This window comes from Ovis canadensis, chromosome 18 (assembly GCF_042477335.2).
Source record: "Ovis canadensis isolate MfBH-ARS-UI-01 breed Bighorn chromosome 18, ARS-UI_OviCan_v2, whole genome shotgun sequence".
Lineage (NCBI taxonomy): Eukaryota > Metazoa > Chordata > Mammalia > Artiodactyla > Bovidae > Ovis > Ovis canadensis.
Genome location: NC_091262.1, coordinates 69987142 through 70000821, shown reverse-complemented (window position 1 = coordinate 70000821; position 13680 = coordinate 69987142). Strand labels below are relative to the sequence as shown.

General features: G+C 38.4%; 1 protein-coding gene across 1 annotated transcript in view; it reads left to right on the top strand.

Annotated features, from left to right (window-relative positions):
- The window catches only part of CATSPERB (cation channel sperm associated auxiliary subunit beta), a 139195-nt gene that overhangs the window by 62109 nt on the left and 63406 nt on the right, over positions 1 to 13680 (top strand). The window contains exons 10-14 of the mRNA XM_069559306.1: positions 737 to 803; positions 1061 to 1107; positions 3420 to 3572; positions 10076 to 10228; positions 12461 to 12605. Coding sequence (XP_069415407.1) covers positions 737 to 803; positions 1061 to 1107; positions 3420 to 3572; positions 10076 to 10228; positions 12461 to 12605 — 565 coding nt within the window. The remainder of the gene's footprint in view (positions 1 to 736; positions 804 to 1060; positions 1108 to 3419; positions 3573 to 10075; positions 10229 to 12460; positions 12606 to 13680) is intronic.

The window sequence follows — 13680 nt, the reverse complement described above, 5'->3', positions numbered from 1 at the left end:
TCATATCCAACATGTATAATCTTACCTTCTTGGAAGTTTCTTTCTTATGACCAGTTTTTCAAAACCTGTATTTTTTTCTTATTGCTTTGTGCGGCTGTCAGGCTTCTGGGAAGACTCCTTAAATCTATCTGCAGCTGAAGGAGAATAAACGATAAGCATATGGCCTGTTTTAACTGTAATGAAAGATCAACAGCTCCTGGGAGCCTCAGATAGACAATTCATAGAGAGAAGGCAATGGCACCCCACTCCAGTACTCTTGCCTGGAAAATCCCATGGATGGAAGGGCCTGGTAGGCTGCAGACCATGGTATCGAGAAGAATCGGACATGACTGAGCGACTTCACTTTCACTTTTCACTCTCATTCATTGGAGAAGGAAATGGCAACCCACTCCAGGGTTCTTGCCTGGAGAATCCCAGGGACGGTGGAGCCTGGTGGGCTGCCATCTATGGGGTCGCACAGAGTTGGACACGACTGAAGCAACTTAGCAGCAGCAGCAGCAGCAGCATCTTCATTAACATATGCTGATCAAGCAAAATTTTTTATTCCTTTTTCGTGTGCTGTTCAAAAAGCATATTCTTGTTTACTGCCCTCCATGACCTTTTATTTGTTGGCACACAGTTTTTCTCTTTTTATTTGCCTCACATTCCTGAACTATCTAACTTTTAAATTTTCTGATGTTTTCTTACATCTTAAGTCTATGTATTGCCTAAATGATACTTTTGTTTATTTATGTAGGTTGACTACATCAAAGGAAAACTGTGGTATAATGAAAGGTGTTTTGCTAACAGAGAACACTTTGAAGGTAAATTTTAATAAACTTTTCTCAACGTAGATAGCACATATAGATTAGATAAAATGAAATAAAAATAGAATTAAACATAAAGATAGATTTGTTTTGTATAAGTTAAGAGCCTAAAACTGGGGGAAAAATTAATTTAAATATAAGGCAAAATAGGCATGCCCTGTTATAAATGCAAGAAAATTGTATTTGAGTATACTTAATGATACATTTAAAAATATAGATGCTACTTATAATTTCTGTACCTTTATATTTTATAGTTGATTATGTTACTATCACCTTTGACAGAAACAGGACCCTAAGTGAGGTATGATATTCAATATTTTAAAAAGTAAGAAATTTCGCTGTGCATCATTTCATAGGTTGTTATTAATGTAAAGAATGGCAATTCTACAGACTGAAAAGCTTAACAATCACTCTTTGCTCCGAGTGGTGGCTCTACTTGGGTTTAATGGTAATTATCTATCTGGAGAAGAAAATGGCAACCCACCCCACTCCAGTATTCTTGCCTGGAGAATCCCATGGATGGAGGAGCCTGGTAGGCTACAGTCCATGGGGTCACTAAGAGTCACACATGACTGAGAGACTTCACTTTCATTTTTCACTTTTCTGCATTGGAGAAGGAAATGGCAACCCACTCCAGTATTCTTGCATGGAGAATCCCAGGGACAGAGGAGCCTAATGCGCTGCCGTCTATGGGGTGGCACAGGGTCAGACACGACTGAAGCAACTTAGCAGCAGCAGCAATTATCTAACAATTCATGCCAGAAAGGGATGTTTGGCCATGTTTTCTGGACTCGCATCCCCAAGAAGATAACAACACAATGGTTCATTGGTTTATCTGCCTATAGGAGCTAATGAGGACTTTTTTTTTTTTTTACTTTATTTTACTTTACAATACTGTATTGGTTTTGCCATACATTGACTTGAATCCACCACGGGTGTACATGCGTTGCCAAACATGAAGCAACTGACAAACAACTAATCTCAAAAATATAAAAGCAACTTATGCAGCTCAATTCCAGAAAAATAAACGACCCAATCAAAAAAATGGGCCAAAGAACTAAATCGACATTTCTCCAAAGAAGACATACGGATGGCTAACAAACACATGTTAGCCTCCCACCTCCTTCCCCATAACATCTCTCTGGGTCATCACCATGCACCAGCCCCAAGCATGCTGTATCCTGCGTCGGACATAGACTGGCGATTCGTTTCTTACATGATAGTATACATGTTTCAATGCCATTCTCCCAAATCATCCCACCCTCTCCCTCTCCCTCTGAGTCCAAAAGTCCGTTATACACATCTGTGTCTCTTTCCCTGTCTTGCATACAGGGTCGTCATTGCCATCTTCCTAAATTCCATATATATGTGTTAGTATACTGTATTGGTGTTTTTCTTTCTGGCTTACTTCACTCTGTATAATCGGCTCCAGTTTCATCCATCTCATCAGAACTGATTCAAATGTATTCTTTTTCATGGCTGAGTAATACTCCATTGTGTATATGTACCACAGCTTTCTTACCCATTCATCTGCTGATGGACATCTAGGTTGCTTCCATGTCCTGGCTATTATAAACAGTGCTGCAATGAACATTGGGGTACATGTGTCTCTTTCAATTCTGGTTTCCTCGGTGTGTATGCCCAGCAGTGAGATTGCTGGGTCATAAGGCAGTTCTATTTGCAATTTTTAAAGGAATCTCCACACTGTTCTCCATAGTGACTGTACTAGTTTGCATTCCCACCAACAGTGTAGGAGGGTTCCCTTTTCTCCACACCCTCTCTAGCATTTATTGCTTGCAGATTTTTGGATCGCAGACATTTTGACTGGTGTGAAGTGGTACCTCATTGTGGTTTTGATTTGCATTTCTCTAATAATGAGTGATGTTGAGCATCTTTTCATGTGTTTGTTAGCCATCCGTATGTCTTCTTTGGAGAAATGTCTATTTAGTTCTTTGGCCCATTTTTTGATTGGGTCGTTTATTTTTCTGGAATTGAGGTGCATAAGTTGCTTGTATATTTTTGAGATTAGTTGTTTGTCAGTTGCTTCATTTGTTATTATTTTCTCCCATTCAGAAGGCTGTCTTTTCACCTTGCTTATAGTTTCCTTTGTTGTGCAGAAGCTTTTAATTTTAATTAGATCCCATGTGTTCATTTTTGCTTTTATTTCCAGAATTCTGGGAGGTGGATCATAGAGGATCCTGCTGTGATTTATGTCGGAGAGTGTTTTGCCTATGTTCTCCTCTAGGAGTTTTATAGTTTCTGGTCTTACATTTAGATCTTTAATCCATTTTGAGTTTATTTTTGTGTGCGGTGTTAGAAAGTGATCTAGTTTCATTCTTTTACAAGTGGTTGACAAAGACAGAAATATAGATCAATGGAACAAAATAGAAAACCCAGAGATAAATCCACACACATATGGACACCTTATCTTTGACAAAGGAGGCAAGAATATACAATGGAGTAAAGACAATCTCTTTAACAAGTGGTGCTGGGAAAACTGGTCAACCACTTGTAAAAGAATGAAACTAGATCACTTTCTAACACCGCACACAAAAATAATGAGGACTTTAAGAGTTCAACAATGGCATTAACTTTTCCTTTCTCTTTTTGTAGGCAAACTCTTGTTTTTACAGTAAAGAACCATTTCTTGAATGGTTGCCTTGCTTACCCCCTGTTTCAAAAGGAACCAAAACTATTCTTTCAACTGTGATAACATTTCTTGTTGACCAAGAGCAAAGTTCTGCCGTCTACCTCTTCCATAACCAGGTAGGCCTTAAAGCCCAGAGGGGACTGCTCTTGAGACCACAATAATGAAAATGTACCTGACCAAAGCTTATTCCAAGTTCTTGTTTTCTTTAGCAGTATAAGTTGATTAAAAATTGGCTGCAGTGAAATTATTTATGATAATTAATATAGTTTGATACCTTATGGGCATCCCTCATAGCTAGGTTGGTAAAGAATCCACCTGCAATGCGGGAGACCCCGGTTTGATTCCTGGGTTGGGAAGATCCGCTGGAGAAGGGATAGGCTACCTACTCCAATATTCTTAGACTTCCCTTGTGGCTCAGCTGGTAAAGAATCCACCTGGAATGCAGGAGACCTGGGTTCAACCCTTGGGTTGGAAAAATCCCCTGGAGAAGGGAAAGGTTACCTACTCTAGTATTCTGGCCTAGAGAATTCCATGGACGTCCATGGGGTCGCAAAGTGTTGGACACAACTGAGTGACTTTCACTTTCACTTGATACCTTATGTCTTGTCTCTGATTATCATTCAGTTTGATGAAGACACAAAATTCAATGCTGTTTGTATAATGATTTTGCTTTGCTTATTCTTCAGGATAGTATAAGCTGTATTTGCTCTGTATATATTTAAGTTTCCATAAAATGGTTAGTTTAAATGAACAAAAAGTGGAACAAGCCCTACCTGCATGATTTTAGGGGATAAAAATTTTTCCTCTACCCTCTAATTAGGGCCCTGCAAATTAAACTGATAAAAGACAGATTAACAAGAGAAAAGAAAATAACTATTTATGCATACAATGCACACACAATCACAGAAAATTAATCAAACTGATCACATGGACCACAACCTTGTCTAACTCAGTGAAACTATGAGCCATGCCGTGTAGGGCCACCCAAGACGGATGAGTCATGGTGGACAGTTCTGACAAAATGTGGTCCACTGGAGAAGGGAATGACAAACCACTTCAGCATTCTTTCCTTGAGAACCCCATGAACAGTATGAAAAGGCAAAAGGGTATGACACTGAAAGATGAACTTCCCAGGTCAGTAAGTGCCCAATATGCTACTGGAAAAGAGTAGAGAAATAACTCCAGGTAGAATGAAGAAACAAAGCCAAAGTGAAAACAATGCCCAGTTGTACATGAAACTGGTGATGGAAGTAAAGTCCAATGCTGAAGAACTATACAAAAAAAATCTTCTGACTCAGATAACCACGATGGTGTGATCACTCACCTAGAGGCAGCCATCCTGGAATGCAAGGTCAAGTGGGCCTTAGGAAGCATCTCTATGAACAAAGCTAGTGGAGGTGATGGAGTTCCTGTTGAGCTATTTCAAATCCTAAAAGATGATGCTGTGAAAGTGCTGCACCCAATATGCCAGCAAATTTGGAAAACTCAGCAGTGGCCACAGGGCTGGAAAAGGTCGGTTTTTATTCCAATCCCAAAGAAAGGCAATGCCAAAGATTTTTCAAACTACCACACAGTTGCACTCATCTCGCACACTAGCAAAATAATCCTCAAAATTCTCCAAGCCAGGCTTCAACAGTATGTGAACTGTGAAATTCCAGATGTTCAAGGTGGATTTAGAAAAGGCAGAGGAACCAGAGATCAAATCAGCAACATCCGTTGGGTCATCAAAAAAGCAAGAGAGTTCCAGAAAAACATCTACTTCTACTTTATTGACTACGCCAAAGCCTTTGACTGTGTGGATCACAACCATCTGTAGAAAATTCTTCAACAGGTGGGTCTACCAGATCACCTTACCTGCCTCCTGAGAAATCTGTATGCAGGTCAAGAAGCAACATTGGAACTGGACATGGAAAAACAGACTGGTTCCAAATTGGGAAAGAGTACGTCAAGGCTGTATCTTGTCACTCTGCTTATTTAACTTATATGCAGAGTACATCATGTGAAATGCTGGGCTGGCTGAAGCACAAGTTGGAATCAGGATTGCTGGGAGAAATATCAATAACCTCAGATACGGAGATGACACCACCCTTATGGCAGAAAACAAAGAAGAACTAAAGAGTCTCTTGATGAAAGTAAAAGAGGACAGTGAAAAAGTTGGCTTAAAACTCAGCTTTCAGTTCTAATGAGGTGGATGAAACTGGAGCCTATTTAGAGTGAAGTAAGCCAGAAAGAAAATGAGGCAGTACAGTATACTAACACATATATATGGAATTCAGAAAGATGGTAATGATAATTCTATATGTGAGACAGCAAAAGAGACACAGATGTAAAGAACTGTCTTTTGGACTCTGTGGGAGAAGGCAAGGGTGGGATGATTTGGGAGAATGGCATTGAAACATGTATATTATCATATGTGAAATGAATCGCCAGTCCAGGTTTGATGCAGGTTTGAGACAGGGTGCTCGGGGCTGGTGCACTGGGATGACCCAGAGGGATGGGATAGGGAGGGAGGTGAGAGGGGGGTTCAGGATGGGGAACACATGTACACCCATGGCGGATTCATGTCAATGTATGGCAAAACCACTACAATGTTGTAAAATAATTAACCTCCAATTCAATAAATTTATATTAAAAAACTCAACTTTCAAAAAATGAAGATCGTGGCATCCAGTCCCATCACTTTATGGCAAATAAATGGGGAAACAATGGAAATAGTGACAGACTTTATTTTGGGGGGCTCCAAAATCACTGCAGATGATGACTGCAGCCATGAAATTAAAAGACACTTGCTCCTTGGAAGAAAAGCTATGACCAACTTAGCATATTAAAAAGCAGAGACATTTCTTTGCTGACAGAGGTTCATCTAATCAAAGCTATGGTTTTTCCAGTAATCATGTATTGGATGTGAGAGTTGGACTATAAAGAAATCTGAGTGCCAAAGAATCAATGTTTTTGTTTTTGTTTTTGTTTTAAGGACACTAAAGTATCTTTTTATTTATTTATTTTTTCTTTTTTTTTTATTTTAAAATCTTTAATTCTTACAGGCGTTCCCAAACATGAACCCCCCTCCCACCTCCCTCCCCATAACATCTCTCTGGGTCATCCCCATGCACCAGCCCCAAGCATGCTGTATCCTGCGTCAGACATAGACTGGCGATTCAATTCTTACATGAAGGTATACATGTTAGAATGCCATTCTCCCAAATCATCCCACCCTCTCCCTCTCCCTCTGAGTCCAAAAGTCCGTTATACACATCTGTGTCTTTTTTGCTGTCTTTCATACAGGGTCGTCATTGCCATCTTTCTAAATTCCATATATATGTGTTAGTATACTGTATTGGTGTTTTTCTTTCTGGCTTACTTCACTCTGTATAATTGGCTCCAGTTTCATCCATCTCATCAGAACTGATTCAAATGTATTCTTTTTCATGGCTGCGTAATACTCCATTGTGTATATGTACCACAGCTTTCTTACCCATTCATCTGCTGATGGACATCTAGGTTTGCTTCCATGTCCTGGCTATATAAACAGTGCTGCGATGAACATTGGGGTACATGTGTCTCTTTCAATTCTGGTTTCCTCGGTGTGTATGCCCAGCAGTGGGATTGCTGGGTCATAAGGCAGTTCTATTTGCAATTTTTAAAGGAATCTCCACACTGTTCTCCATAGTGACTGTACTAGTTTGCATTCCCACCAACAGTGTAGGAGGGTTCCCTTTTCTCCACACCCTCTCTAGCATTTATTGCTTGCAGATTTTTGGATCGCAGACATTTTGACTGGTGTGAAGTGGTACCTCATTGTGGTTTTGATTTGCATTTCTCTAATAATGAGTGATGTTGAGCATCTTTTCATGTGTTTGTTAGCCATCCGTATGTCTTCTTTGGAGAAATGTCTATTTAGTTCTTTGGCCCATTTTTTGATTGGGTCGTTTATTTTTCTGGAATTGAGGTGCATAAGTTGCTTGTATATTTTTGAGATTAGTTGTTTGTCAGTTGCTACATTTGCTATTATTTTCTCCCATTCAGAAGGCTGTCTTTTCACCTTGCTTATAGTTTCCTTTGTTGTGCAGAAGCTTTTAATTTTAATTAGATCCCATGTGTTCATTTTTGCTTTTATTTCCAGAATTCTGGGAGGTGGATCATAGAGGATCCTGCTGTGATTTATGTCGGAGAGTGTTTTGCCTATGTTCTCCTCTAGGAGTTTTATAGTTTCTGGTCTTACATTTAGATCTTTAATCCATTTTGAGTTTATTTTTGTGTGCGGTATTAGAAAGTGATCTAGTTTCATTCTTTTACAAGTGGTTGACCAGTTTTCCCAGCACCACTTGTTAAAGAGATTGTCTTTACTCCATTGTATATTCTTGCCTCCTTTGTCAAAGATAAGGTGTCCATATGTGTGTGGATTTATCTCTGGGCTTTCTATTTTGTTCCACTGATCTATATGTCTGTCTTTGTGCCAGTACCATACTGTTTTGATGACTGTGGCTTTGTAGGCTTTATCCCAGGGATGCAAGGATTCTTCAATATCCGCAAATCAATCAATGTAATTCACCACATTAACAAATTGAAAAATAAAAACCATATGATTATCTCAATAGATGCAGAGAAGGCCTTTGACAAAATTCAACATCCATTTATGATAAAAACTCTCCAGAAAGCAGGAATAGAAGGAACATACCTCAAGATAATAAAAGCTATATATGACAAACCCACAGCAAACATTATCCTCAATGGTGAAAAATTGAAAGCATTTCCCCTAAAGTCAGGAACAAGACAAGGATGTCCACTTTCACCGCTACTATTCAACATAGTTCTGGAAGTTTTGGCCACAGCAATCAGAGCAGAAAAAGAAATAAAAGGAATCCAAATTGGAAAAGAAGAAGTAAAACTCTCACTGTTTGCAGATGACATGACCCTCTACATGGAAAACCCTAAAGACTCCACCAGAAAATTACTAGAGCTAATCAATGAATATAGTAAAGTTGCAGGATATAAAATCAACACACAGAAATCCCTTGCATTCCTATATACTAATAATGAGAAAGTAGAAAAGGAAATTAAGGAAACAATTCCATTCACCATTGCAACAAAAAGAATAAAATACTTAGGAATATATCTACCTAAAGAAACTAAAGACCTATATATAGAAAACTATAAAATACTGATGAAAGAAATCAAAGAGGACACTAATAGATGGAGAAATATACCATGTTCATGGATTGGAAGAATCAATATAGTGAAAATGAATATACTACCCAAAGCAATTTACAAATTCAATGCAATCCCTATCAAGCTACCAGCCATATTTTTCACAGAACTAGAACAAATAATTTCAAGATTTGTATGGAAATACAAAATACCTCGAATTGCCAAAGCAATCTTGAGAAATAAGAATGGAACTGGAGGAATCAATGTTTTTGAACTGTGGTGTTGGAGAAGACTCTTGAGGGTCCCTTGGACTGCAAGGAGATCCAACCAGTTAATCCTAAAGGAAATCAAGACTGGAAGGACTGATGCTGAAGCTGAAACTCTAATACTTTGGCCACCTGATGCAAAGAACTGACTCCTTGGAAAGAACCCTGATGCTGAGAAAGATGGGAGGCAAGAGGAGAAAGGGACAATAGAGGATGAAATGGTTGGATGGCATCACCAACTTGATGGACATGAGTTTGAGCAAGCTCCAGGATTTGGTGATGGACAGGGAAGCCTGGCATGCTGCAGTCCATGGGGTTGCAAAGAGTTGGACACAACTGACTGTGAACTGAATGCACACACATGTGGGTATGAGTCAATGATGAATAACTCAAAAGGTAGTTAAATTTTGGAGGCTACATACCATCTTAATAGTTTAAGAAATTGAGTGAGAAGGATACTTAAAAGAAAACAAGTGAAAAGATAATGGGTTTACAGGAGAACAAACAGGAGTTAAGAAAGTCCATGATAATATTTGTTTGAATAAGTTTGAGTGATTTTTCTGTCTCTTGTGGGCCTTAAAGCTCACCTGAAGAAGGGATCTGGGGTAGGTTTTGTTTGCATGCTGCCTTCTGGGAGTAGATATGCTCTGAAGAGGAATTAATGGCAGCCTTATATCCCAGATATTGCTGCTTTTAGTCAGATGAGGGAAGAAATTTTTTGCATCTTTTGAATCTAAAATATCAGCATAAAATAAACTTTATACCAAAGTGTCATGCCTTGGGGTACATATTCTGATCCCCATCAGAATCATGATCTGACAGAACTGTAGTGTGGCCTAGGTGTTCACATTTTAAAAAGTAACTTGACATTATAGTTCTAGTGAATGGGCATTGGAGCCTGTCAAGTTCAGTACTGAATGATTCTACAATAAATCCCCCCTTGACATTTATTATAAAACCTTGGACAAATTATTTGATCCTCTTTACTTCATGTTCAATATCTGCAAGATGGACCTATACAGTAGGGGGAGGCAAAGTAAAGAGATACCAATAGCTGATAATCCTTTCAATTCTATGCTGTTAAAGGTTGTATCCCTATCTTAATCAAAATCCAAGTAACAAGAAACTCTTAAAATTGTAACATAGACGTAGTACTGTTGGTGGAAAGAAATCTTACCATTTGCTCCTTCTTTACCTATTTCTAGAAAAATACCATTGTCTCTGTGAGGATCCTAAAACACAACAAACCAGACTTAATACAAAAATTTCCACCTTTCTCTTTTCCTTCATCATTCTCTTCTCCTGTTGGAATGATATTCCACCCACGAAGCCATTTTCTGTATGCTTACGGTAATCAGGTATGTATAGATTAAACTTTACACTCTAGTATAGATGTAAATTCTTCACTTACTCCGCTGAATGGTTATACGTTAATAATGGAGTTGCTCTGATGGTCAGAGAGGTGGAAAGCCTAATGAAGAGAGAATGAGAAGAAAGGAATTAGTGACAGTGAATACAAACAAACCTTTTGCAAAGTTTTGCTGAAAAGTAGAACAGGGAAATGTGACAGTATTTGAAAAAGGAAAGGTCAAAAGAAGAGGTTTTTTTAAGATAAAAAGAATTATGATTGTGCTTCTGGGAATTACTTGGTAGAGAGGGAAAAATTAATGATGCAGGAAAGAGAACAAACTACTGGAAAGACATTTCTGAAGAGGTGAGAGGAGATAATCTATATGAACTAGTGAAGAGATTGATCTTAGCAGACAGTAGTAAGTGGAGGGAGGAAGGGTTTTGGGGTTCAAAAGCAGTTAGGTGGGGAGCTAAGGTAATGGAGGATGTGTGAATGTATCTTCTATTTTCTCACACAAAAAAATCAAAATTATTTATGAGTGATGATGGAGGAGAAATGTAGAGGGGAGGGGATTTGAGGAAAGAGACAACAAAATTAAATGGTTGCCTAGGAGGATGGGCAACCTAATTTTACACCTTAAGGAACTAAAAAAAGGAGAGCCACAAACTGAAAGCTAACAAATAGAAGGATATAATAAAGAATAGAGGAAAGATAAATGTAATAGCGAATAGAAAAAAGCAGTTAAATTAAGACCTGGTTTGTTGACAAAACTTAACTAGATAAACTAAGAAAATGAAGATTCATCTAAAAATTAAAAGAGGGGATGTTAAAACTGATGCCACAGAAACAAGGAGGATATGAGAATATTATGAATTGTGTGCTAACAACCTGGATAACCTAGAACAAATGGGTAAATTCCCAGAAACACACAACCTACTAATTCTTAAATCATGAAGAAATAAATCTGAGCAGACCAATAACTAGTTAGGAAATTGAATCAGTAGTCAAACCTCCTAATAAAGAAAAGTCCAGGGGTTTATGACTTCATTGGTGAATTGGTCCAAATGTTTAAAGAAGAATTAACACTAAACCTCTTCAAACTCTTGCCAAAGGGAAGAAAAAAATGAAGAGGAACGAAGATTTCCAAGGTCATTCTTTAAGACCACCATTAACCTGATATCAAAGTCAGATAAGAATACTACAAGGAAACTATAAATCAAATCCCTAGACAATACTGATACAAAAATTCTCAACAAAATACTAGGAAACTGAATTCAGCAATGGAATTGAAAAGATTATACATACTACGACCAAGTGGGATTTGTTTCTGTAACACAGAGATGGTTCAACATATGAAAATTGAACAATGTAATACACCACATTAACAGAATGAAGGGGGAAAATAATCACAACATCATCTCAGTTGATACAAAAAAGCATTTGATAAAATTCACATACTTTCATGATAAAAACATGTAGTAAACTAGAAATAGACGAAAACTACCTAAACATGATAAAAACCATATACAAGAAACACACAATGAACATTATGCTCAACAGTGAAAGACTTACAGCTTTTCCTCTGAGGTAAGGAATAAGGCAAGGAAGCACACTCTCACTACTTCTGTTCAATATAGTACTGGAAGTTCTGACCAGAGTTATTAGACAAGAAAAAGAAATTTTATAGAATCTGCATATAAAAGGAAGAAGCAAAATTATCTGTGTTCATAGGTGATATGATCTTATATGTAGAAAACTCTGAAGATACTACAAAAAACAAACAAACAAAAAACCTTTTTAGAATAGAGGAATTCATCACAAAAGTCATTTTAATATGGATAAGCACTTAACCCATTTTAATATGGGTAAGCACTCTCCTCCATATAGCAATTCATGCAACACTTCATCCTTTTATGAACAAGGAGGACCCAGTTGAGAGATGATGAAATAACTTTGTTCTTTTATGCATCTTTTATAAAACTGAAGATTGCCACATACACCATTGCACAAACTCTAGGAAGGGAATAGAGGGTTGATCAAGTATGTCAGGAGTCTTTACACTCGTGTGTGTGTGTGTGTGTGTGTGTGTGTGTGTGTGTGTGTGTGTGAGGGGGGATGAATGCATGATGGATGTGGGAGTATGGTTATGCTGCATGACTTTCTTATGTAGGAAGATTAGGTAATTGCTGACTGTTACATGGCATCTCTTTAGTGAGATATTGTCTTTCTATTCCCTTAGGTATGGCTTTCAATTGATGGCGGCAACACCTTTGATTTAATAGCTGACTTTCATGATGATATCATAAAGAATACTTACCATAGTTTTTATACTTCAGATATTACTCTTGTTTCCCAAAGTGGAAAGGTTTACTTGACAAAGGCAGGTGAGGAATGCACTTTTACTGGTATAAGCACTACCTGTGAGCCAAGGGTTAGAAGATGTATTTTTAAATCTGCCATATTAATGAACTGATCCTAGGTCTCAGACATATTAGGGGTTTTAGATGGATTTTTTAAATGTTTTACAGTAATAAAAATAAACATAACAAAATTTAACATCTTAACCATTCTAAGTATATAGTTCAGTGGTATTGGATACGTGCTCAGTCACTTCACTTGTGTCCAATTCTGTGCAACCCTATGGACTTACCCCGCCAGGCTCCTCTGTCCATGGGATTCTCCAGGCAAGAATACTGGAGTGGGTTGTGATGCCCTCTTCTAGGGGATCTTCCCAACACAGGGATCGAACCTGCATCTCTTTCATTGCTTGCATTGGCAGGTGGGTTCTTTACCACAAGCACCACTTGAGAAGCCCTCAGTGGTATTGCTGCTGCTGCTGCTGCTGCTAAGTCACTTCAGTTGTGTCCGACTCTGTGTGACCCCTTAGACGGCAGCCTACCAGGTTCCCCAGTCCCTGGGATTCTCCAGGCAAGAACACTGGAGTGGGTTGCCATTTCCTTCTCCAATGCATGAAAGTGAAAAGTCAAAGTGAAGTCGCTCAGTCGTGTCCGACTTCGCAACCCCATGGACTGCAGCCTACCAGGCTCCTCTGTCCATGGGATTTTCCAGGCAAGAGTACTGGAGTGGGATGCCATTGCCTTCTCCATCAGTGGTATTAAATACATGCAAATATTCTGCCACCATCACCAACATCCATCTCCTTAACTGTCTTCATCTTAAAACTCTATACCTTTTAAAAATAAATCCCCACACCCCTCTTCCCCACAGCTTCTCGCAACTACCATCCTATTTTCTGTTTCTATGATTTTGACTTCTCTGATGCCTCATATAAGTAGAATCATACAGTATTTGTCCTTTTGTGACTAGATTATTTCACTTAGCATAATGGCCTTAAGGTTCATATATGTAATAGCTTTTATGAGGGTTTTCTTCATGATTAAGACTGAATAATAATTGTACCATATAGATGACATTTAGCTTGTCCATTCATCTATCAGC